This window comes from Rhipicephalus microplus, chromosome 8 (genome assembly GCF_043290135.1).
Source record: "Rhipicephalus microplus isolate Deutch F79 chromosome 8, USDA_Rmic, whole genome shotgun sequence".
Lineage (NCBI taxonomy): Eukaryota > Metazoa > Arthropoda > Arachnida > Ixodida > Ixodidae > Rhipicephalus > Rhipicephalus microplus.
In genome coordinates, this window is record NC_134707.1 from 15,114,542 (window position 1) to 15,139,958 (window position 25,417).

Consider the following 25,417-nt stretch of genomic DNA (forward strand, 5'->3'; position numbering starts at 1 on the left):
TGGTGGTTGCACTGAATGATGATAGCTCTGATTTATCTCGACAGGCGGCGATTCCTAGGGAAAGAAAGGCGGTTTTACTTTGTAGTCAGCCACACGGTGCCACCGCGGCTGAATATGTGTGTTCACGAGTACCCGCGCATTCAATTGATTGATTGATATGTGGGGTTTAACATCCCCAAACCACCATATGATTATGAGAGACGCCGTAGTGGAGGGCTCCGGGAATTTTGACCACCTGGGGTTCCTTAACGTGCAGCAGAATCTGAGCACACGGGCCTACAACATTTCCGCCTCCATCGGAAATGCAGCCGCCGCAGCCGGGATTCGATCCTGCGACCTGCGGATCAGCAGTCGAGTACCTTAGCCACTAGTAATCTAGTGGTGAATGCGCGGGCGCCCCGTGGTGGGGCGCCCGCGCATTCAAGCGCCCCCCCCCCCCCAATGCTCTCGAAAGCCTTTAATTAAAAAGGCAAGGAAATGTGGTTGCACCAACAACGTGCGTGATTATTAGTGATTATGCGGATAGTTTTTTTTTTCCTGTCGTTATCGGCATTCCTTCTAGCTTTAATTCGCTTAGAGCTGCGCAAATGACAAATTAGCTTTAATGCAAGTTAGCGCTGTTGTTTGTGTCCTACACACACACAAATATACACACACATTGTTGATCCCCTCGTCATAGGAATTGGTGTAACATGAAAAGGAAACGTTCCCTTATAGGAGTTAATGTTTTCTGTAGATTTATAAAGAGAGCTTATACAATGTCTGTTGGTGGTTGAGAGCTAAATCACCATTTATAGTAAATGTATCCACGTTGACGCTTGATCCCGACGTGTAACGTTCATGATTAATGACTGGTTAATGATTAAACATGCCATAGTGGTCATGGATGCCCATGGTTGTATGTAAACGGTGAGAGCGGAACCAAAGAAAGCGTGTGACATCCAGACGCCATTGCACACCTAACTTCGGTTAAAGTCGCCTAATCGCGGCATGTTCGAGTTATTGAAGGCCACTGCCCGATTAGAAAGAAACGTACCGCTCGTTATTTGTGTTTTCTCTGTCGGCTGGCCGTTCGAGGACACTAAATACATTATAAAAAACAGAACCAGCAGATAACGATCCTGTCTACGTGCTATCTCGATGCCTAATCAACGAGGTTAAAAAGACGCGCGCTGACATCCCAAGCTTGTCTGGAGCATTTTCGAACCTTGCTGACTAAGTCAACATTCCTTGCAGGTACACTGGGATGTAAGACGTACAAATTTTTGGGACGTTATGAGGACGTCCCTAGGACTTCGTGAGTTAATGGGAACAATTTAAATTCAGCAGGATGCGGCGATGTCGCGCACCGACTTAGTGACACGTCGGTCGCTATTTTTGGACGTCCCTGGGACTTTGCGTTATAGTGGTGTGCAGTGCTTTGAGCTGTCGCAACCCTTTTCGTTAGGTGTCTTACGGCAGTAACTGTGCCAGCAAAGGCACCAGACTAAAGCGGTTTAACTATCTTACTTAACTTACAACACTGCGACCAAGTCCACCCCCCCCCCTTTTTTTTTTTGTCATAACTATGGCCACCCAAACTATTAAGCCAAATGCACTTGTTTCGTTGATAGCTCAGTTGGTAGAGCGGTAAACTGTCGCGGTAAATCTAACGCTGTCATCCATAGGTGGCTGGTTCGATTCCGGCTCGACAGAAGTTTTCTTTTATTCTTCGGGGCTTTTTTTTCCCTCTTATGTCTTGTTTGTAACATTCCAACGCTTCAAGCTTTGATGGTTCGCGAAAGAGGACATGTGGGGTCGCACTTTCGCTAAGCCACCGCGAAACCCTTCCTTCTTTCCGTGTCTTCAAAGCGCTCTGGTTTTTTAGACACTATTAAGAAGGTGCAAGGGACTGAATATAAAAAGTTTGGAGAGCTTTCCGCTGTGCCAAAACGTGGCAGAATGAAAGGGAAATTCTATATTACAGTGTGTATTCCAAATAGACTTCCCAGCGCTGGCTTGCTAAAACGGACCAGTGTGTAGTCTTCACAGCAAAACCGTGAGAATACTGTGGTGGCTATTGCAATGACGCCCCCAAGAGGACGCTGCAATCGGCTATTGTGCCGAGCGCGTGAAGTTTAATTAAACATACAGCGCTCAACCTTACGCATTTACGGAATAAAATGACAACGCTACTCACTAATTAAAGGGCCTGTAAGCCACCCAGAGGCCGAAATATAAATGTGGCGTTGCAGTTGTGTACGAGTCATCAGCGAACGCTGTTGGAATTCTTGTCTTTCCTCGTTTCGCTCTTTCCTTCACTAGGCTGCGTTCGTCAGCTCATCGGACCACCTCTACATGGGCTCTTCCTCAGCGTCCGAGGTGGAAACGCAACAGGCGCTTACGTGTGCGAGCAGAAAACAGACTTGCTTTCACCCAATGACAGCATCTCTGGCACGCAGCGTCGTTTGTATTGTATGCAGCGTCACTTGACGTCATGCCAGCTATTCTAAATAGAGGAAAGGTACGGTGAGCAGCACACGAGCGTCCGTTGGTGTTTTACGGGCTCTTTAAAGCTGAACAATTAAGGTGCATTATTGCAATAAATCAACCCGTCGCTGTATCGTTTAAGCTTAGACGTTTCACATCTCCAATGTCCCGAATCTACTGTATCCTCACTGTTCGGATTGCAGAAAAGAAGAAAAAGAAAAACACCAGGCATACTAACTGTAATTGTTTCTAATACATTACAATCACTTCTAGGAATATCGCCTACACTTACATTGGCATTATTTTCTGTTGAATAACAACAACAATAACAAAAAACAAGCCCTTAAATTTACCCTTTTTTCCTTTGTGACAAATGCTGACATATATTTTCGGCATTTCGTTCCACAAAAGAGACACCAAAAGTGCGCATAGTAATGCTGCTAGGAAACTATGCGTCTGATTTGAAGAAGTCGAAGCCAACTTTCGAATCGTTCTACAAGTACAATAGTGCATAATAAAACAATTCGCGAAATCTGGGTGTGCCGATCAAGCAGGCAAATTTGTGAACGTGTCATGAGAAGCAGAACAGCAGAAAGTAATCAGCGGGCTCCTGACGGACATCCTCTATTGATTTTGAACGACGAAGCAGAGATGAAAATGAAGCAGGGTAAACACAAGGATACCACAGAAAATGTTCTAAATTTTGGTGCCTCTGTATTGGGAAATTGCCACAGAGATGCATTCGATGCGGTGTGTAATTTTATTCAAGACTCTAAACGTTTTTCAACATAAAGCCCACGTTAACAGGTACTCAAAAAAAAAAATTGGGTCGAAAAGTAATTTTCAAATCTGGATTAATCCGTGACATACCAAATTAATCGGGTTTGGCAATGGTCGGCTCCCGAAATCAAGTTATAGCTATTAGTGTCTACTTTGTTGTTGATTCTTTTTCTCACTATCTAAATCTTTGATTTATTTACTTTTTTTAACATACTGTCTTCATTATACAACTCCCCCCCCCCCCCCCCTTTTTTTTCGTTGTAAGCAATAATGCAGTTATCGTCCATATGAGACTATATGTTCTCTTGGCCAATCCCCCAGAGTGGGCACGAGCCATGGATTAGAGGATACAAACAAACAAACAAGGATACGCTGCTAGTGGTACTGCCAAATATACCTAATTCTTTGTCAACCTTCTTCTTCACTTTTGCTTCGTTTTATATATTCTGGTTTATGAAAATCTTCTGCACTTTTCACTTTTTAAGAAAAATTCTTATTGTTTATATCTACTTTCACTCTTTTTTTGGCAAGCGTTGTGTGAAAAAATTTCTATTATAAGGTACAGTGTGGCTACAGCTGTCGCACCCTTGTAAGTATGAGCCAAGATCTAGGCGACAAGACAAGACAAGGCGCAGTGTTTGTCAGCGCTAGCGCGGCGTGGCGCAGGCTGCGCAGCGTTCGTGCATCGGCTAGGGAGCCTAGGCGTGGCGTATGTAGGCTCCCTAGCGTCGGCCTTGCTGTTCAATCGTTCAAAATTTGTATGCACCACCCGGTCAGTTATAAGTTATAAGCATAGAGTTAATATACCACTTTAATATATAGCTAGTCTGTTGTATTGACCACTATTCCAAGACGCTAATGCAAGTGCTGAGCTGCGACTACAGCTGGCGCTAGAATACACTGGTGTGCAGTCATTACTACCTTGACAAACATTCACGTCACACACAAAAAAAGAAAAAAAAAACTAGCAGCAAAATGGCTGAAGTGTTTTATCTTCATTTTTTTTTCTTTCGTGGACGCACAATAAAAAATTTAGGCAAGTTATCTTCATAGTATTTACCGAATATTGTGGATAACACTTCTAATGAGTGTAGCTGGCGTCTACACTCACCAGGCGCCGTCATTCTTGGCTTTGCTTTGCACGCTCGATTAAATTGTGCTCAGAATTAGTGAAACAAACGTGAAACTTGAACAGGTTTTTTCTGTCCCCCCCCCCCCCCTCTTTCCGTTTTTCACCAATCTCCTACCGTTCAAGGTTAGCTCACGCTATTGGCATAGACATCATTGGAAACAAGAAAAAAGACGCCGAGTCAACATGGCGACGTTTTTCGGCGAAGTCTTGCCGATCCATTCGCGAGCCGTCGACGACAACGAAGACGAGAACGCGGAGTCGCCCAGCGTGTACTTCGACCTGGACCAGAGGTACCAGGACGTAGCTTCGCTCCCCGCTTACGACCTGGTCTGCGTCGCGACCGGCATCGCGCCAAGCATTTTCGTGCAGTGCTACCTCCTGCCGGACTCGCATCAGGTCCTGGGCACCATTCGGTTGAACCCCACGAAGCAGCAAGACGCCCCCAGCGACGTCTGGGGACTGGACTACAACCGTCGCACCGACGTCTTGGGCAAGCTGATTCACTATCCGGGTCACGGCGCTGGCGTTTTGTACTGCCTCTGCGACAAGGAAGTGCCGTTCGAGAGCTGCGCGCCCATAGCGCGACACTTCGTCGAGCTCTCGAAGTCCCCGCGCGTCACTTCGGTGTGCTTCACGGCATTGCCGGCTAGCGACTACAAGTCCAAGGGAAGGCCCGAGTTTCCTCTGCTGAGGCAGCTTCGCACGTTCGGCTCGGCCAGGAACGGCACCGAGGAAGCCATACCCGACTTGGAGACGCCTAACACGGTATCCGGCATGTGCGCCGCTGTTCTGACTGAATGCGAAGTCGGGGACATGCCTGGTACCCTGTTTGTCCTCTACACCGACACGCCTGAAGTCGACTCCACCGTAGTTCGCGTGCTCGAACCGACTCTGAGGTTGAACTCCCTGCAAGCCCTGAATCAGCCGCTCGACAATTGCAGGAACGAGCTGTTGAGGCGAATTCGGGACGCCAAGATTGACCGCGGTTACCTGTACTTCTGAGGTCGAAGTTCGCGCTAGTCGTGCTCTAAGACGAACGCCGACAGATTTTTTTTCGTTGGAAGGCAGAAAGCAGAACACACTTCTGATGTTCTGACGCTAAGCTCTGCGAGTACATGCCCGAGATGTGGCCAGATGCGGCAATCAGACGAGCTTGTTACCTCAGAAGCACGGCTTACCTGCAGGCCACCTTGATTTAGTGGTGCCGGAGTCAAAAATGGAAAACATGGCATCCCTTTAGGGATGCCATGTTGAACAAGCGTAGAACCACTGACTAACGACCGCTGTTTTCCTGTGCTGCTGTAATCTGATGGGAATCCCCAAGAAGCAGTTTAATCATATACCTTGTTCGACCATCAACCTGCGGTAACCAAGTCACTTTTGACTGCACGTCTTGGTTGGAGAAGCTTCGCGGTAGTTGTGGACAGAATGAGCGTACGTGCTTAACTGAATATCAAAACCTCTTGCCATTAGCACTTGGCAATAATTTAGATGAATTGACAACAGAGCTTGCTGTCGCTTCGTAGGACGCATCAAGTAACTTAAAAAATAATCTCATTGACGCAATACTTGGCGTGCCGCCACACATTACAAGGCACGTCACGCAAAATGTGTCTTTCCCACTGCACTGTGTTTCACGAAGGTTGACATTTGAACAAATTAGCATGGTTTTTTCAACTGAAGGTGGCTCAAACAACGCGGAAAAAATTGTCAGACCAAGGCACTACAATCACTCTTCGTCTGTAGTTACATGTCTAATTATATTGAAGTTTTGTGCTGCCGTTGATCGATTGTGAAGTTTCAGGAGCCTTATGCGGCTCTGGCAAACAGGCGCCGACGTCTACATTGTCGTAAGCACAGACTTTCGTGTGGTCATCTTGTTTCGGTATTGTCGCCAAGTTTTGGTGGCCCAAGGTGTAATGAACAGCGAGCAGTCCGTTGCCTTTTGAGAGTCGTACTCGCTGTCTGAAAGTGATTGAGTCATGTTATATACATCTCTGGCATATTTTGTTCCCCAGACTATTAAATCAAAGAATTCTTTCAATGCTTGTCAATTTTCTGGCGTGCCTTGTGTGCGCTGCACGGCAACCTTCACACCCGATTTTTTACAACGCAGTGTGAACATTATTATGCCAACATATTATCAGACCATAATCTAAGTGGAACACTGAGCAGTTAACAATCGCTAAGGCACATATTCTTTCAACCTTCTGGTCTTTACTCACTATTCCAAGCACAATGCAGTTTTAAAAGTTGTAGCAATTGATTAACTATGCGCTATATTAACCTTCTGATGCACCAGGGTAATGTTAGACTAGATTCTAATTGGAACATGTTTTTAGGAATCAAAATGGCTTATAAAGGGGCCTTGCAACACTTTTTGAGCATGGTCAGAAGATGTTGCCAACAGGTGGTCGAGGCTTTCGAGAACACGAGCAAAATATTATAGCACAGCACGCAGCCTGAAATTTACCAATTGTCAGTCAGCAAAAAATTTATTTTTCTCTCGATAAATCATGGAACAAAAATCGCTCATCACAGCTATTGTACCAGCCATTCGCTGATTTCAACATGGCACGCTCGGACCTTACTAGGACCGCCGTGGGAGGCCGGCACTTTTCGCGTGCATGTGCGATCGCGCTGAAAATTCGCTTATTCCAGGAAAAAGCGCTCAAGGTCACGCGTCCCATGACTTGCATTTATTCCCCTTGCCATCCCCCCCTGCATGTTTACCTTTATTAGCTTCCAGCACTTTCGTCGTCGAGAGAGAATGTGATTGCAGCGTGCAACAAACGTGTTAACTACCCTTGTACTGGACTGATTCTACAAATTTTTGCTGCTGCGTGTTTGTGAGGAAATAAGCTCTTTTAGTGAATTCATTCTATGCATAGCTGAAATAGTGTAGCAGGGCTCCTTTAAAAGCTATACTTATATAAAGTGCTGTCATACCAGTGTATCGTAAGCTACATTCTAAGCATATCATATTTCAAGAATTCAAAGTGTTCTAAAATACATTCTAAGCAATGCATATTTCAATAAAGTGATTCCAAAGCTATACATTTGCTATATAAACATTCTCGCACACTAGTGTATTGTTAATCTACATTTTTAGCAGAATGTATATTGAAGCCTTAAAACGATTATAAAGCTATACATATGCTACATATACCTTCTGGTGCACAAGTGTTTCGTTTAGCATAATTCTAAGCAGAACATCTTTTGAGGAATCAAAGCGATCCCAAAACTGTATATATGCTATATAATCGTTCAGGCACAGCAACGTATTAGACTACATTATAATCCGAACATATATCAGAGAAAATGATTACTAATTGTGTGTGTGTGTGTGTGTGTGTGTGTGTATATATATATATATATATATATATATATATATGAAAATGATTACTAATTGTGTGTGTGTGTATATATATATATATATATATATATATATATATATATATATATATATATATATATATATATATATATATATATAATGTATTGGCAAACCAGTGTATTGTTAGTCTACACTCTAAGCAGAACGTATTTAGACAAATCGAAGCAATCCCCTTCAGACACAAAAACCATGTAGACCTGGCACAGTTGAATATTGATAGCCTGTATTACACATAAAACAATGCTCAGGGAGATGGATACAAACGCTGCACACCAAAAATAAACGTCGGCCCTGCAGTCATTGCTTTGCTTTTCAGCCAGCACTGTCCATTTCTTCTGAATATTGTATTGCTAGGGCAATTGTAGAGACGCTGTAAGCGAAAACTTGTCAACAATGTGGCTTGAACAAGGCCCAAGTGTGACGGCATGCCATCGTGCTCCATGGGTGGCGGTGCGCTCTGCAACTGTGAGCGCATAGTCTTCGCACGCGGACACATTGTAACCATATGAAGATAGCAGGTATGTCACCTGCAACCCTCCACCAAATATGGCTACCGCTAGGAGCGTCGAGCGGTAAAAATTCTGGTCCACAACTGTCCTTTGAAGTAGTCGCACATCCAGTTTCAAGAACGACAAGACACAAAAGAAGCGGACACAACACCAGGTGTTTCGGGAGAGTGCAGTTTTTAGTCCAGGGCAAAGAGTATTTACAGACGTATGGTACAATCACGGGCTAAATAACGCGCAGCATAAAACTCATACTTTTTGCTTTTTTTTTTTTCGTACACCAATGTAAGGTCTATAACTTTTTTCTTTTCATGCGGGACAGTGTACACACTCACTCACACACCATGCACACACACAAACATGCGCACATTGAAACACCTCGTATACGTCGCGTCTAACCGCGCTGTACTGATAAGTAAAGGAAAAACAACGCAGAAAACTGGAACTTGTCCTATTCAGAGCAACACTTTTCTTTGTGCTCTTCTAGAATGAAGAAGCGCGACAGCAAAAGTTGCTCATGCCACGAGGAGACACAAGACACTTTCTTTTTTCGGGTATATTCACACTTGTGAGACGGTGTTACTGAAAAAACGGTGCCTGTCGAATTGATGAAGTAATCACTCTGTTCCATCAAAGGAAGATATAAGTGGTGCTGAAATGGGTGCAATTGCTTTATAGTTTGCAGGAAAGAAAAAAGGCATCCAGAGCTGTATTTTCATTTGTAATTAAAATGAATTTGTTATTTTACAATTGGTATCGCACTGTGTAGGCAAGTCAAGACAACAATCGGGCAGTGACAATTGAGCTAATTAGAACATAGGGCACGAGAAACAGATCACAAGATGAATTAGGACTAGGTGTTCCGTCACCTAGCACGATGAATACACATCTGTACGAAGTAAACTAAAGCGAAGTACAGAAAATGGAAAATTACACGAGCAACTTTCGCACTTTGTTGTCTGCACTTCCCACAAGTATCAATGCCCATTGGCACAAAGGTTTAACGGCGAGATCGAGAATTGATAACATTTGCGCGACATGGATTGTGTCACAGGCTCGCAAAGAAGTGAGCGAATCCACATGGACACTCTAACACGATGCAGCATATTTCATTATAAAGCGATTCAGAATGGAAGCGGGGATTGCAAAAATATGAAAGGGCTTCGGCACATCCAGAAGCAAGCAGCTACGCATCCGTCTGAGGTGTAGTGTGCGATCAGTAAAAGGAGATACAAGCTGCAGGATTCTTTTGTTCTTATTAGCCATACTTGGGTAAAATGTGCCGGCACTTAGGTTGCAGCTACGCACACAAAGCAAACAATTCCGACACGGTTCAGCTGATATATTCCAAATGTGAGTACGCCCTTTATAAAATGGCTGATGTGTGCGACACAGAATTCTAAGTATAGAAAACATGGCTGGCAATAGACAGAGTGTGGAGGAATAAAGGAAGAGTGTGTCGAAGGAACAATACCAAAACGAGATGAGGAGCGAGACACGTCGACCCTGAACACCATAGCTTCATGCAAAGGCCACTAGGGGGCATTTGGCGCTACTGTAGCTGAAAGTTGCCAATGAGGCTGTTCAGCATGCACACCACTACGTAGCCTGTATCACAGCCGCTAAATTGAGAGGTCTTGAATGAGCCAGGTGATGGTAGCGTATTTCATTTTTTTTCTGCTTTTGCAAGAGACAGACTAAAGCAGTGACAAACCACTTTGTGCAGCAAACAGTCCACCTCGTTTGTGTGAAACACTGCGGCCAAAGGAAGTGAAGAATTATTTTGGAGCTTCCACATCAGTTTCGCAGTAAACTGCGCATGCACACACCATGGACGCCGCCATATTTCTGATCCACTAACAGCTGCGGCATATATTTCATGCGCAAATAGGAAAAAGAAGAAAGAAGGAAAGCCAGGTGAATAATTATGTCACCATATGGGCAATCAGTCTTGATTACATTAAATTGCAATCAATGCTGGAGACAAGCTACTGCTAACGAGTTACAAAAACTTCTCTGCCAGTCACTACCATTTGCACACAAGTTGGGTGCGTATTAAGCGGCTACATATCCCAAAATGACATTCCAGAGCGGTGCTTTTGCATAAAGGCATATGTGATTAAAATGACAAACATTGCACTGATGTCATAGATCACACTCCAGAAAATACGATAGGCTAGTCTCACTACAGACGGCTTGATATGCCAGAGGACACAAAGTTGAAAGGATAAACAGCGACGCGATTACAGAATTTATGTAAAAGATCCATGTGAGGTCGAAGACCTGGCAATGTCTGTCTGTGGATGCTCAAAAACAGTGCTGCAGCGGTAGCGTGTGGACAGACATGCACTCGCACAATTAGGAAAGGCTCAGTTAGCATACGCGAGGCTCTCCGCGCAAAACTTTGCCTACAAACAAGTGACTTTAAGCCTGTGAAGACATCTCTGCCATGTTCCATGACTTGCCGTGAAGGTCAGTCATAATTTATGATGCAAGAGGTGAGACGGAACAGTAGTAGTAGGTCTATTACAAGCAGCTTCTACAGAAACATATACAGTTTCATTCCCACAACACTCACAAGTATGGAAGAATATGTAATCCTCCAGGTTACGGAATACTGCGCTCACTCATTGTTACGTTTCGGATCGCTTGTGCTCCCCATTTAAAAAAAGCCAATCGAGAAGGACCAACACGAAACTGTATTCTGCAGTATCGTACAGGCCCGCTGGTGTCTACGAATACAGGTTCTAGATGCCTTATCACCAATAGACAATTGCTAACAGTACTTGCCCATTGTTTTTCTCACTCTGTTTTCAGTGTTGCAATGTACGAATGCAACCACACCAAGCTGTCAAGCCATCAAACCTATCAAAGTCCGCACTGATCCACAAAGTGTTGGAGGAATCTCATCTACTTCGGAACAGAAAGCTCAAGGCGCAATTCTGACCACTACACGCACTTCACTTTGATGGTGCGACGTGGCGACCCTACTAATGCAACAAACGCGTCCACCATGTCCCCGTTTAGGTTCCCGCGAAAAGCGGGATTACAACTGAGTTTGTTGCCACCGTTCAACAAACTAGAAATGTTAACTTTGTAGGGCGATGCAAGTTGGGAAAAAAAAAAGCTGAAGAAGTTCACCCTCGGACATAGTTTAAGAACGATGAAGGCTACAAACATGTAAAAGGGTAAATTAATGCCCGAACAAAAGGTGTTGATGCAACGTGTTGATCGTGACCTTTTGACGAGTCGAGGCAGCCAGACCAACTTCGTCAAGATTGGCGACGGCTGCCCATTAGCCTGATTCAAATATGGGCACCAGCACTGCTTGTATGTTAGGTAGTCAGTTTTACTAAATGGGAGCTCTAGCGGCGCCCATGGCACACGAAGATGAAAAAGACCTACTGTATCAATTCGACGTGAAAAAGGAAAGTGTCCAGACACAAAGAAGACTCGTAGGAAAGAAAGAGGAAAAGGGACAGCACACACACACACACGCACAAAAAAAGGACACTGAAGTTACGGCAAAAGAGTGAGTGTCACATGCCGACTAGAGTTTCATGTTGCATTTTTCCCTCAACCGTTCGTGCGACACACTATACAAAACACCCAAAACAAGTGTGAATATGTGTTCGCTGGTGAACTTTCAACCCAAGACACAAAGAGCGATTTTTTGGTGAGGAAGAAAAAAAGAGGCCATCTGACTGGCAATCTGGGCTCGGTGCCCGTCCAACTGTAATGTCATTGCTAGATAAAAAAAATAGAAATTTTAATAAGTTAATCCTCCCCAACGCGAACCGTTTGGTTGCGCATGAAGCGTGTGTTTAATCGCTTGGTGTAGTCACCACAATTCAGTAACACCTGATGAGAGACAGCCTTCTTGATGAATTGTTGTTTTTAGCAAAGATATAGAAGAAACAAGCTTGCCTATGGCAATAAAGCATACTGTGACTACGAGTAATGACACGCAGAGAAAACACTGACGACACAATAAAAAGATACGATAAAGGCTATTTCACATGATGCAATTACAGAAAAAAAAAATATATAGCTCTATTCACTCTCTTCGTTACTGCCGCTAAGATGGTGATTTCAACACAAGCTGAGAATGGTACGAGATTTTCGCTCTGCTACCGGCACAGCGAGCAAAGTTGCTCGCTGCCGTTCTTTGAGGCAGATGCTACGCAATTTCTCAGATGTAATGTAAAAGCCTGTGCGTTGCAATATTGTTTTCATGATATCAATGAGAACCAACAGACTGTTCTCAGTAATACTGTGCCTAACAAAGAAAACGAGCTCTTAAATTTACACTTTTCTTCAAGTTTTCATGAGTGGTAACAAACGGCACTTGCTATCTGTCATACGAAAACACTTTCAAATATTAATTACTTTAAAAGGGAACAACAGTAGCAACTACTAAAACAAACACGTTGACATAGCCAACTGGGTGCACTTAAGACATGTCGCGACAAAAAAAAGAAAAGTTATGCTGCTAAGAATGCAGCGAAAAACTTGCAACAACTTGGCTGCCACCACTGACCGCTGTGGCAAGAGCGATCCACTGCTGTGTTTGCTGCGAAGAAATTCGCAGCCTCAAAAATTGCTGTATTTCGCACCATGTGAAACAGCCTTCAGACAAGTTCAGCATCATTTCTCGATTTGCTTGCTCGCGTTGTCAGTATTTTATCCTTTGGCGGGCGCATTCCACGCGTGTACAGCTTTTCATTACGCGAGTGCATTTCATGGCTAGGTTGCCAAAAGGGCACACCTAGCTGGCACCGCTGCAGTTACACTTGGAATGCATGTCACTATAGCGTAGCAACTACTAGTAGAAACAGCTTAGAATAAAGGTGTGGACATAGCAGCATCCACTTATAACAACAACCTAGCCAAAAAAAACGCTCTCGAGGTCTTATCTCACAAGAACAGGCATCAGGGTCCCCTGCAGCTTTTTTTCCCTTATCTGTCTTGTGTCTTTTTAACATTAATAAATTTTTTTACAGTGTTGAAAGAAAAATGGGTTGCCGAGGAGCGAAGTTCATGAGCTACGTTGACAATGCGCAAAGACACGATGCCATCCTGATGCGTGAAGAAACTGGCAACGAGGTTGTGCCTCTACAGTGGAGAAAAAAGGAGAAAGCCAAGGCGCATCTTGTACACCTGAATATTGTGTCAATAAGGCGACGAAGTATGCATTGCTGTTCCAGCTAAAGTTGACAGCTTACTGGTGCTCAAGTTTCACGCAAAGCTGGCACTCCACAATCAATTACCTGTCATAGCGAAGTCAAAGTACTCAGCTTATTACATTGGCACAACCAAAGCGTAGACTGTGCCCTCCTAGGGCCAAAGGCAAATGGGCGCCATCTCGAGCAATAAAAGCAAGCTCATTCCAAGTAGGGCTGCAGTGGGCGGTTCACTTTCAGAAAGGAAGCCTTCCTAGCTTGGAATTGCTGAACCCAGACTCCGCTTGAGAACCATAGTGTGTGTGCACCATGGAATGGTGAAAGACTGTCATGTCATCTGCTTTACGTTCGAACCACTAGAACGTTTCCTCGACTAATGTAAATGATACACATATTAATAGTTAAAGGTTCATTGTTACTACTCAAAACATAAAATTTGGCTGAGCAGCTATGTGAGAATCCAAGATGAAGTTCTCTAAAAAATCGAAGTTTTCGAACTGAAACCAGCGACACAAGTGTGCGCCTATAGACGAAGTGAACTTGAACCTCATTAAAATTTACACCATAATGATTGATATGTGGGGTTTAACGTCCCAAAACCACCATATGATTATGAGAGATGCTGTAGTGGAGAGCTCCGGAAATTTCGACCATCTGGGGTTCTTTAACATGCACCCAAATCTATAATTTACATCATACATTAAACGAATTCGTAACATCCAAAATTTCGTTATAAAAATATATTTTCTACACCATATAGCAAGACTTGATTTACTTTATTATAACTGATGTTTCGTTATATCTGAGTTTGTTAAGTTTATGTATTCATGGTACCATGGTATTCCACAGGCCCCAAAGAGCATTGAGTAAGGGCAGTTACAAAAAAATCACAATAAATAAAGCGTAATAAGAAACTATTATTGAGGTTTGAGTGCATTTGAAACAGCCAAGAGGGGTGTGAGGTCCTTAAAATGAGCGAGCGCTGTTGGATGGAGCATTTATAGAAATTCTCTGTAGGCGGGCAGCAATGCCTGTGGGCGGAGCCAACGTTTTTTCATTAGTTGTAACTGACTATACCTGCTTACATAATTACTTTGCATAATTCCAGATGAAACTGGCAAGTACTAAATAAAAAAAATGTAACCGACTAATGTTACAAATCTGGGAACCCTGAGCACTAATGAGCAATCCACGTGGAGCCATTCCGACCTGTCTCCCTTATTGACACAATATTCAGAATATATATATTGTATATTTCCAACAATGTGTAAAATAGAATAAGATGCATGGAACCGACGCACGCGGCTGGAAATTGGCGCTGCCATTGGCCAATCACACTGATTCTCGCGTATTTGTTGAGGCGATGCACGGCGCGCTTCTCTTCAATGTCCCGATATCGTGCAACTGTCCATTTGATGAGGCTGACACATTCTGCAGCTGACTGCATCGACAGCGTAGACTATACTCGCGAGCCACGCCATTGTCATTGATAAAACTCGTTTCGTCATGGTACGGCATTTATCTGCATCTAATTAGGAGCTAGCAGACACACCCCTCCAATTAACGAGACAGGAAAACCTGCGAAACTGAGGCACATCTCCGGTATATATAGACTTTACATCCCGTTTTACAGAGCCCGTGGAAGCTTGCAGATCTTTCTCAATTTCGACACCAGCCTTGTTCAGAGAGCTTTCAAAGTGTGCATGACCGCCAGGCTTCGATTCGTGCCACAGATAATAACGCTAACAAGCGAGCTACGTTGCGAAATTCTCAAAATGTACCCTACTACACGTCACAGTACAAAGCGCTCCTTATTGTACAGGTATACAACACAGCTCTTCCTTTAACTAAAGTCTACTTGAACGCAAGCGTGCTACAGACAGCCAGGACTTCGCATTTTTGATTTGTCACAAGTCGAGCGGGCTACAAAGCTAGAACGACGACGTCGCGAGACACGGCATTAAATGAATAACCTCTTCCTCCATCTATTGAATGGCTTGCACAGGACGTCACAGCGAGCAATTAGGTCGGTGCGCCTCCGTCTGATCTCTTTGACATAATATTCGTGATAAGAGAAGGTGGGATTGGAGCCCGTTAGGCCCCGATTAAAACGTGGCCGCCGCACAATGACGTCGGTGCAGGTCGCCCCGGTTACGGGTTTGTCGCAACGTGGCGAAAGCAGCGCCAAGTTTCGGCCCAGCGGCGTGCGCCGGGCACTCCGGATGGCTTTGCTTCGGGGCTCCGTGTCACACGCAGCCGTGGCGGACCGCGGACTGGCCGCTGCTTATCATCATCGGCTTTCCTCTTCGACTGGAGCAGAGATAACGGCAGGAAACAAGGGGGCACACGTTTGAAGTGTTCCGGAAGGGGAAAACGGGCCGCGATAAAATCAAATCGTCGAGATATGGGCACGCCTTCGCGACGGGCCATCAAACGTCCACCACCATCTTCTTGTGGATATCTGTGTTGCCGACAACCTGCGGAGACAAGACAAGAAAAGAACTGGTGCTATATTAGAAGGCACCATAAGCAAACTGTAAGCAGCATTGTTAACATTGAAGCATGATAAGCTGGAACATGAAAACCCTTTTTGAGTGCCTCATCCTTGACACCCAAAGAACATTGCTTCTCATAGGTCTCACTTGCAAATAGTGCTACACAAATTAAGAAGGCAAAAAGATTTGCAATCCATTTCTACAAACCCTCTATTCAATGCAGAGTTAAAAAGATAAAATAAAAAAACTAATTCAGACGTCCCATTTAACTACAGGCCATGGTGAAATAATCCTGCAGCAAAAGCTTAAAATACGAGGGGCCAAGCTTACAAAACACTGCTCAAGTTTTGCAAGTTTCTAGGAGTAGAGTCTCAATAATAGCAGCAGAAGAAAAAAGTTGGTGGCTCGTCGAATGTATATTCTAGATTGATTGATATGTGGTGTTTAACGTCCCAAAACCACCATATGATTATGAGAGACGCCGTAGTGGAGGGCTCCGGAAATTTTGACCACCTGGGGTCCTTTAACGTGCACCCAAATCTGAGCACATGGGCCTACAACATTTCCACCTCCATCGGAAATGCAGCCGCCGCAGCCGGGATTCGAACCCGCACCCTGCGGGTCAGCAGCCGAGTACCTTAGCCACTAGACCACCGCGGCGGGGCAATGTATATTCTAGATTCTTACATCCAATGGTGTAGGGGGCATTTTTATCGCCTTAACCACAGATTTTCTGTACACTATTTCCTTGCAGCCTACATAGTAACTCTACTGGACTACAAATCTAGAGGAATTCCTTCGGAAGCAAAGCAACAGCAGATGGCTACTGTGGGTATCGCTCTGGCTTCAACGAAGACGATGCGTAGCTAAAGTGCACACGCTTATGGCGGCCGGAAGTTGAGCCTGGGACTCCACAGTAAATGTGCCTTTTCTTGCTCCGCCTCTACTTTCCAACAAGAGCTTCAGCGGACCCTTGGCCCTGAACCTACACTACATAACCCCTTTGGTGTATAAGCAGGTTTCACGGCACATATCGCAGTCCAGAAGTTTCACTAGCTATTACTAGTTTAGTTTTCTTCCTTCACTCAAACCTGCTTCTATTACAAGTCATTGCTTATTTCTGTATCAGCAGAGATCCTGCAATTCTTTTAGTCTCCCAAAAATAGTCTAATAATCTCTTAACTATCACAAGTGCTGTTAAGATGATAGCACGTCCATCTGACCAATTAAAGAGATGGCTGTTCTGCTGGGTGAATACCGTGGCAATTCATTACAATATGCAGAGTAGTATCCAAACATTCACTGGAGCACGTACATGCCTCATCCCACAGAAAGCACTAATTCTAGTATGTTTTTGTTCACATTTAGCCAGCCCAAGCTTGCTATAGCACAGTGCTGCCCTTCTGAATATACAAGTATTCTTTCCAGATTTCTATTTCACGGTACTATACAGTTCAACCCCTTTGCAAGAGAACCTAACGCAAGATCCAGCAGACACATTTAAACTGCAAAGCAGACAACACGTTAGAAACATAGAAGTACAGCACATGCAAACATGTGCAGTGCGTGTCTGTTCCATGTTTCTAATGTGTGTAGTCTTCATGCAGTTTGATTATGTTTGCTGAATGAATGAATCTGGCAGCGCACAACATACCACAGAGAGGTAATAGACAACTGGGTATAAAAGCCACTAGTGTGGCTACATCGGAATAAGGACTGGTCATGAATGAGATAGTGGTGGTACCCTCCTGGGAAGAGATGGCTTGTAAAAAGGACGACTGTTCAACAGAGCTCGCCTCTTATAAGAGGTTTCATCTCTATATGCAGATCTGTTACCTTTCTCGCTTGCTTGCGTTACATTCGAATTATTGCCCAATTCTTTAAAAATTCTCAATTTTACACTTTTTCCTGTGGCTAGCTGCGAGCTTTCCTTACCCCTTTCTTCACCCTGTGTCAATGCATTAAGGCACACATATTCGTGTACCAATTATCTGCGAGTTCAAGAATGCAATTTTGAGGCTTACTGTATTGGAGAGGTCTAGAAATTTTGGCCATGTAAGGTTCCCGAGTACACCCCAAAATCACATGAACCTTTATGACTTTGTCTCCATTGAAATGCGACTGGTGTAGCCAGGATCAATCAAACCGGCATATTTAGAGTCGGCAGCCAAGCTTCATAGCACAGTGGTTTGTGTACTATATTCACCCGTTTTTCCATCCGCATTCAGAAAATTCCCTCGAAACTGACTTTGGCCTGGCTTTTAAATTTCACTTTCTCTGCAGGTGCCAGTCAGCCCAGTGGCTTTTAGTTATCTTCTTACCCTAATTAAACCTGACTATCAAGAAGCCACGTAAATGAAGCTGAGATGCACGAGTTTTTCATCCCTCCGGTGTTCATAAAAATTGGACGAAAGCCGAACATTGTTGCTTTAATTGCACAAATGTAACGCACAACAAGGGCAGCAAATAGCCTACTTTCAAACAATGCCAAGTACGAAAAAATGAACAAACAAAAGAACATAACCACAATGAATCTGACAAACACTTTTGCACAATAGAGACTGAACACAAACCAATGTTCTTGCTTTGAGCAAAATACAATATCATACATAAAGAGGGTGCCACACAAATGAAGTCATATCATCGAAAGAGAACACGCAGCAAAAAACACGCACGATTTGGGTTTAGACTAGCTTCATTGGTGTTGAAAGACCTACAATATATGATGTTTTGATTAAATAATACTTCAGCACATAGCTCCAACAAAAATACAATATATATATATATATTACATTGCTCTTCTGCTTCAGTGAAGCTGCTTCCAAAATGACATACGGTCAAACAGAAGTGCCCCTACATAGCTACGTCTTTTGTGGCCCAACAGAGGGTGTTGAAATCTCGACAATGTTTACAACCGCAAAACGAGGAGTTGCAGAACTCGAAAATATGTAGTGAATACAAGTAATTGGTCACACAAAACAATGAAGTAAATCACAGCATTCCAATCTCGGCCACGCCTATTCTAAAAAAATCGATGAGGTGGCAGTATATGGCGGATTTGTGCATTGACGTGGCCGGGGCACTTCCCCATTTTAACAACAGTCTCCAAGCACATCAGTGCTTAATCTACGGGACAATACTCATACCGTCTCGTAGGAACACACTATAGGAATGTGTGCATAGGAAATATCTGGCTATAAGCCTTCCCTCGCAAAACGCGCCCTAGAAAATTTCGGACACGCAACACTGTCTTTGCCGGTTGCTACGGCAACGAGTTACATATGCATGTCGGGGAGATAGAACGGCAAGCAGCCACACACCGAGCAGAACTCGTCGAAAGAGATCTTGCCGTCCTCGTCGCGGTCGGCAAACAGGATGGTCTTGTCGACGATCTGCTGGAGCTGCGCTTCCTTCAGGTTGTTGCCGACCATCATCTTGAGCACCTGGAACAGCTCCCCGTTGGAGATGAAACCGTCGTTATCCATGTCGTAAATCCGAAAGGCAACTGAAAAGCAAGGGAAGGCGCAAGTAAGTGCTTCGTTGCATTGCAATGGGCCCGTTAAGTTAGCATGATCCAAACCCCAAAAGAACACGCTCGAATGAGCTCGAGTGCGGCATCTCCAGAGCTTAACGCAACAACAATTTCCGGCGACTGCTTTCGAGGCCACGAAATGATTACATGGTGAATGTTTCATTGCTTCCCCTGGCAGAAGCAAATGGGGAAGGAGAATGCAATTTATCGAAGAACAGAGTAAAAAACGCGACATTCTTCTGAAAGCCATTGCCAGGGCGAGTTCTCGTGCACGCCCTTATGCACAGTATCGAGGTTTGAGTGCATAGAGCACGCTTCATAGTCCTACACCGGAAGTCACTCTTTAATGGTTAAGTTTACAGGAGTGCTCTCTGCTGGCTACAGTGTGCTCGAGCTCCTTAACTGAACATGACCAATGAGTGCAACGGTACACACCCTCTACCATATTTCCTCTCACTTACTAACGCAACCTATCATGGCAGCTAACTTACAAATATCACACTCAAGTCTCGATTTAATGAACCCGGATATAACGAAATACTGTTTATAACAAAGTAAATGAAAAATAGTCTTGCAATAGATATAGTGTTAGGAGTAAACCTTTAGAACAAATTTTTGGATATAGCGAATTTCTTTTTGTGTAAGATGAAACGTTGTTATAGTGAGGTTTGAGTGTACACGCAAAATGTAGCAATGCCCGAAATCGGACAATTATAAATGATATTCACAAACACGTGCACACACGAACCCCTCAGTATTCGTGCTTTTTTTTAAAAAATCATGCCATTTGACAGCCTGTCCAGAAATTCAAAGCCTAAATTAAGAATTGACATCTAACCATAATAGGATATTAACAATTATTTTTTACAAGAAATACAATCGTCAAACTAAATACCGAAGTCACTACGCCGTTCCCAAGTCCATACGTTACTCTGCGCACATTACTCTGGATGGTAACTCCGGCATGCATTCCTCTTTGCAGGACAACTAACGATTGCTCCACACAGCCCACATATTTGTAGTAAATAAGCTCCTATATAAAGAACCTAACTGACCTGTCAATGACTGTATAGCTGGCACAGAGTGATGCAGCAAAAAAATGGTTAGCAATCGTGCCGATGTCAAAACTTCAGGATGTGGCATTAAAGAATAGATGATGTCTTTGCAATTCATTGAACTCTTATAGATACATCAAATAGAAAAACAATTTTTCCCGTATTAGTAGTGTACAGTTCCACAATCTACAAAATGCCACTCTTGCCCCGAGGCACTTCGTAAGTGAGCAAACACATGTGTGGAGACGCCATTTTGAGATTCTCTCACCAAACACTAAGACGTTGAAAATTTTGACAGAGTCTACTAGCCCCACGTCGTTCCTAATCGGCAAAAATTAAGTGCATTGGCTTTTGTGGGGGCCATACACTTAACGTATGAAGATACAGAAAATTACATACAGCCAATGTCGCGAAAATAGGATAACTAATATTGAAATTCGCAGTGTCAGTAGCGGATATTTCAGTTCGAAATTTAAAAATGAACATGTCTTTGTTTTGTCTTCTAATAATCACTTATGATTGCAAAACTTATGAAATTTGAGTTGTCAAGAGTACAGTGTATCAATCCAAACCATTTTATTGTTTCATCTTATTGCCCCTTTAAAGCAATGCATTTTTTGAAGTTGATTCATAAGAAATGATGTGCATGTAGTGAAAGCACGATTTTCATCAAACACAATCGCCGCAACAGGTCAAACTACACTCTGTGACGTGACACAGAATATAGAACACTTCTTAAAAACACTCACATCTCAGCTTGGACTCCTTGTCGCCTTTAACGCTAAATTGAGACACTCCTTGAATAAATTCTGCAGTAAAGAAGAGAAAATATGTCAACATACTCCAAAAAATGACCACTGGTGCCGCGCGGCATTCAGCCTACATTTTGATGGCACTGTGTGGTTGCTTGCTCCTAAGTGAAAGATGATGTTCTACCGCAAATTTGGCAGATACCACACATCAAGAGTATTTACGTCATGCGAAGCATGCGGCAGGAAGGTGACCATAGCACAATTTTTCACTGAGTGGAACGCTGCGTGAACACCGAATGTTAAAGGATTGCATATGCGTTATATAAGCAGTAGTTTATATAACAGTTTCGTATCGACGCCAGCAGCAACATGATTAATTACCAACACAGGTGACCATCCATGACTAAGGGAAAGGACTTCATTATGTACGCGGCAAGCGTTTTGAGTTATTCATGTTTTGACCAGTGAATTGTGTTCATCACACAGGGATTCCCTGCTATGCCGATTTTATTATGTTACAAGCTATAGAGGCAACAAAGATAGCATCTAGAAGTAGGTGGCTAGATAGATAGATAAATATGTAAATAGAAACGGCCAAAGTGCTCGAGAATCGCCAAGAAATGCTTCACATTTGGAACTTCTTGACCGTTAAAAGAAGAACAATATCCTCAGTAAACAACGCAGAGGAAAAGCAATAACAAGAAAAAAAAGTTACGCAAACCTTTTTAGGGTCACTTTTTGCGAACTACATCAAAAGTACACCATATATATATATATATATATATATATATATATATATATATATATATATATAGTGAACAGAAAGATGGCCACTGTGGTAGCTCAGTTGGTACGCATTATTGGAAGGTTGATTGATTGATATGCGGGGTTTAACGTCCCAAAACCACCATATGGTTATGAGAGACGCCGTAGTGGAGGGCTCCGGAAATTTCGACCACCTGGGGTTCTTTAACGTGCACCCAAATCTGAGCACACGGGCCTACAACATTTTCGCCTCCATCGGAAATGCAGCCACCGCAGCCGGGATTCGAACCCGCGACCTGCGGGTCAGCAGCCGAGTACCTTAGCCACTAGACCAACGCGGCGGGGCCGCATTATTGGAAGGTCGCAGGTTCGGTACCTGCCCACGGTAAGTTATCCTTTTCTTCACCTTTCTTTCTTCGTATTTACCTTACGTTTACTACGAATAACTACCCCTATGCTTTCTTTATAGTGTCTGTTAGTTTATATGCATCATTACTAGCACACTAGGATAACGGTATATACAGATTGCTTTTGGTTTCGTTCGAATTGCTGGAATGTTGCATGGTTAGAAGATAAGTGTTAAGTTCTCCAACCCTAGTTAGAGCAACCGAAGCAGCACTTTTATCACTACATATCAAGGACGCAGGGTCAAAAGTCACCTTTGAAATCCACCTCTCCGTTTCCGTCCGTGTCAAATATGTCTATTACACGCTGTACTAGAGGGTTTTGCTGGAGCTCTGGAAGGGACATGAACTCGTCGATGCTCAGGGATCCCGAATTGTCAAGGTCTAGCTTCTTGAACCGCTTGCCGAGCCTTTTGATTTCATCGGCGTCAACTAAAAAAAAAAAAAAAAGGAAACAGACTCAGCAATAAGGGACATTGTGATCTTATATAAGAAAACGCGATGTGGCACAATAGAAAAACAAACAACTAAATAATGAGGTGAGAGACTTCCTTAAGATTGATTTAAATTAACTGTGAAGAACAACACATGACACCTCTTCACATAACATATCTAATACACCAACTTACCCAGCCTAGCATTTTGAATTGCTAACTTGAACGCTACGTAAAGTAATCTAGAATTGCAAAATTCTGCCATTTTTTTCTTTTTTTTTTCTCTTTGTTAGGTGCTCCCAGCTCCTGCCCTTGCACTTTGTTATCAGATTCATACCAGATTTATTGAAGCGGTACATTTTTTTATAACCTGTGTTTAAATCGGTGCTATTCTTTACTTTTTGCCTTCATTACGCATTGATACTGTACTCACTTGATTGATTGTAAAATATTTTTTTTGTTTTTTCTCGTCCTTGACTCTCTGCACTTAATTCCGTGTTTTATATAATCGTGTACTTATCCCTCCCCTCTATACTGTACAGAATGCACCTAAAGAGTATTTCAAATAAATAAATGTTCAGCTACCTGGTAAAACATTAAATTACTGCAAATTTACCTACAGAAGAAAACTAGCTAGATAGTCAACTATGTGTGTAATATCAGCTTCAGCAGCAACCAAACTTTTGGAAATTCTTGTACTAGCAAGCTATTAAGCTTACCTCGACATCTCGCAGCAGAGGACTCAATAAACCAATAAATATCAAACACCATCCCCAGTTAGATGGAAACAAAACAATTCTTATGAAGAAGCAAGAACATTTGGAAAAGGAAGTAAAATCTGTATCATAGTGAATTCTAATGGTACCATGATATTTACATATGATTATCCACATGGATGATTAGTATTATAGCTAAGCTATTCACAATTGATTCTTCACATGTTTATACCAAAAACAAGCAGAGCTCATCCACCATAAGGCAAGGTTTAGGGGGAGCCATAGTCAAGATACCCTAATACCTAATTCAGTTTGCCGTGGCTTCTTTCGTTCCAACAGACGGCTCAGTGAAAATTTTAAAACATGATCGAGAAAGGACTTGATTTTGTTAACCAAAGTTAAAAAATTGCATCGTCCTCTGTTCGCGAGCAGCATTTTACGTACATGCGAGCAACAGTCTGTTGAGGAACAAAAGAAAAAATATTGTTACGAGGTTGGTTGCTTCTGAGCGAGATGTATTTGCAGAGTAAAAACTACAGGCAAGAGACACAATGGCTGATTGGCCCAGTCGCGCGCCTGTCAGTCGCACCTCTTCCTTTTCTTCCTCTCCGTAGCAGGACCCCCGGGCGTTGGAGCGCCGTCTCGGCGAGAGTCCGGAGAAGTGCGACAGAAGTAGGGTTTCAAGCGCGAAACATGGACAATGTCAACTAGTGACGAACTTGGTGACGTATTGGAGTGCAATGGCGCTATCTCGTAGGTTACGTCGCTAACTTGACGTAAGACTAGGTAGGGTCCGGCGTATCGGGACAAAAGTTTTTCGGAGAGACCTACACGGCGACACGGTGACCAGAGGAGCACGTGGTCACCTGGGGCAAACGTTATATTTCGATGCCGGTGGTCGTAGCGGGCTTTTTGCATATCCTGTGACCTGGTGAGGCGAGACTGGGCAACTTGACGAGCCATGTGAGCCCGATCAATGGCTTCGCGCGCGTACTCGGAAGGAGATGGCACGAGAGGCAAGGTGGTTTCAAATGGCAATATGGGGTCGCGACCATATAAAAGATAAAAAGGCGAGAATCCCGCAGTGTCATGTCGAGAGGAGTTATATGCGAAGGTCACATAGGCCAACGTTGTATCCCAGTCTCGATGATCATCGGAGACGTACATCGAAAGCATCTCTGTGAGCGTGCGGTTGAGACGTTCAGTTAGGCCATTAGTTTGTGGGTGGTAGGCGGTAGATAGCTTATGGGCTGTAGCACACGATCGAAGGAGGTCATCGACAACTTTGGACAGGAAAGAGCGGCCGCGGTCCGTAAGCAGCTGTCGGGGTGCACCATGGTGTAAGATGACGTCATGAAGAAGAAAATCCGCGACGTCAGTGGCGCAACTGGTTGGCATGGCCTTTGTTATCGCGTAACGGGTCGCATAATCTGTGGCGACGGCAATCCATTTATTTCCTAGTGTCGTCGTCGGAAAAGGGCCAAGAAGGTCGAGTCCCACGCGATGAAATGGTTCAGAGGGGACTTCAATTGGGTGAAGATATCCAGCTGGCAGCAAAGAAGGTCTTTTCCGGCGCTGGCAGAGGTCGCAAGTGGCGACATATCGACGTACGCTGCGGTACAATCCAGGCCAGAAAAATCGACGTCGCACGCGGTCGTATGTGCGGGAAACGCCGAGGTGTCCCGCTGTTGGTGCGTCGTGAAGTTGTTGAAGTATGGCAGGCCGTAGATGACGAGGGATGACAAGCAGAAGCTCAGGGCCTTCAGTGGTGACGTTGCGGCGGTAGAGGATGCCGTC

At 43.8% G+C, this 25,417-nt stretch overlaps 2 protein-coding genes across 4 annotated transcripts in view; one reads left to right on the forward strand and one right to left on the reverse strand.

Annotated features, from left to right (window-relative positions):
* Nucleotides 1-4,454: 4,454 nt before the first annotated feature.
* PSMG1 (Proteasome assembly chaperone 1) lies at nucleotides 4,455-6,425 on the forward strand. Its single transcript, XM_037416288.2, has one exon. The coding sequence runs from the start codon at nucleotides 4,565-4,567 to the stop codon at nucleotides 5,381-5,383; it is 819 nt and encodes a 272-aa protein (XP_037272185.2). The 5' UTR covers nucleotides 4,455-4,564; the 3' UTR covers nucleotides 5,384-6,425.
* Nucleotides 6,426-8,444: 2,019 nt separating this feature from the next.
* The window catches only part of LOC119164171 (calcineurin subunit B type 2), a 73,629-nt gene continuing 56,656 nt past the window's right edge, over nucleotides 8,445-25,417 (reverse strand). For all 3 annotated transcript variants that reach the window (XM_075871150.1, XM_075871149.1, XM_037416290.2), the window contains exons 3-6: nucleotides 22,726-22,902; nucleotides 21,299-21,358; nucleotides 19,283-19,467; nucleotides 8,445-15,944 (exon numbers count right to left, since the gene is read on the reverse strand). In XM_075871150.1, coding sequence (XP_075727265.1) covers nucleotides 15,897-15,944; nucleotides 19,283-19,467; nucleotides 21,299-21,358; nucleotides 22,726-22,902 — 470 coding nt within the window. In that variant the 3' untranslated portion in view covers nucleotides 8,445-15,896. The remainder of the gene's footprint in view (nucleotides 15,945-19,282; nucleotides 19,468-21,298; nucleotides 21,359-22,725; nucleotides 22,903-25,417) is intronic.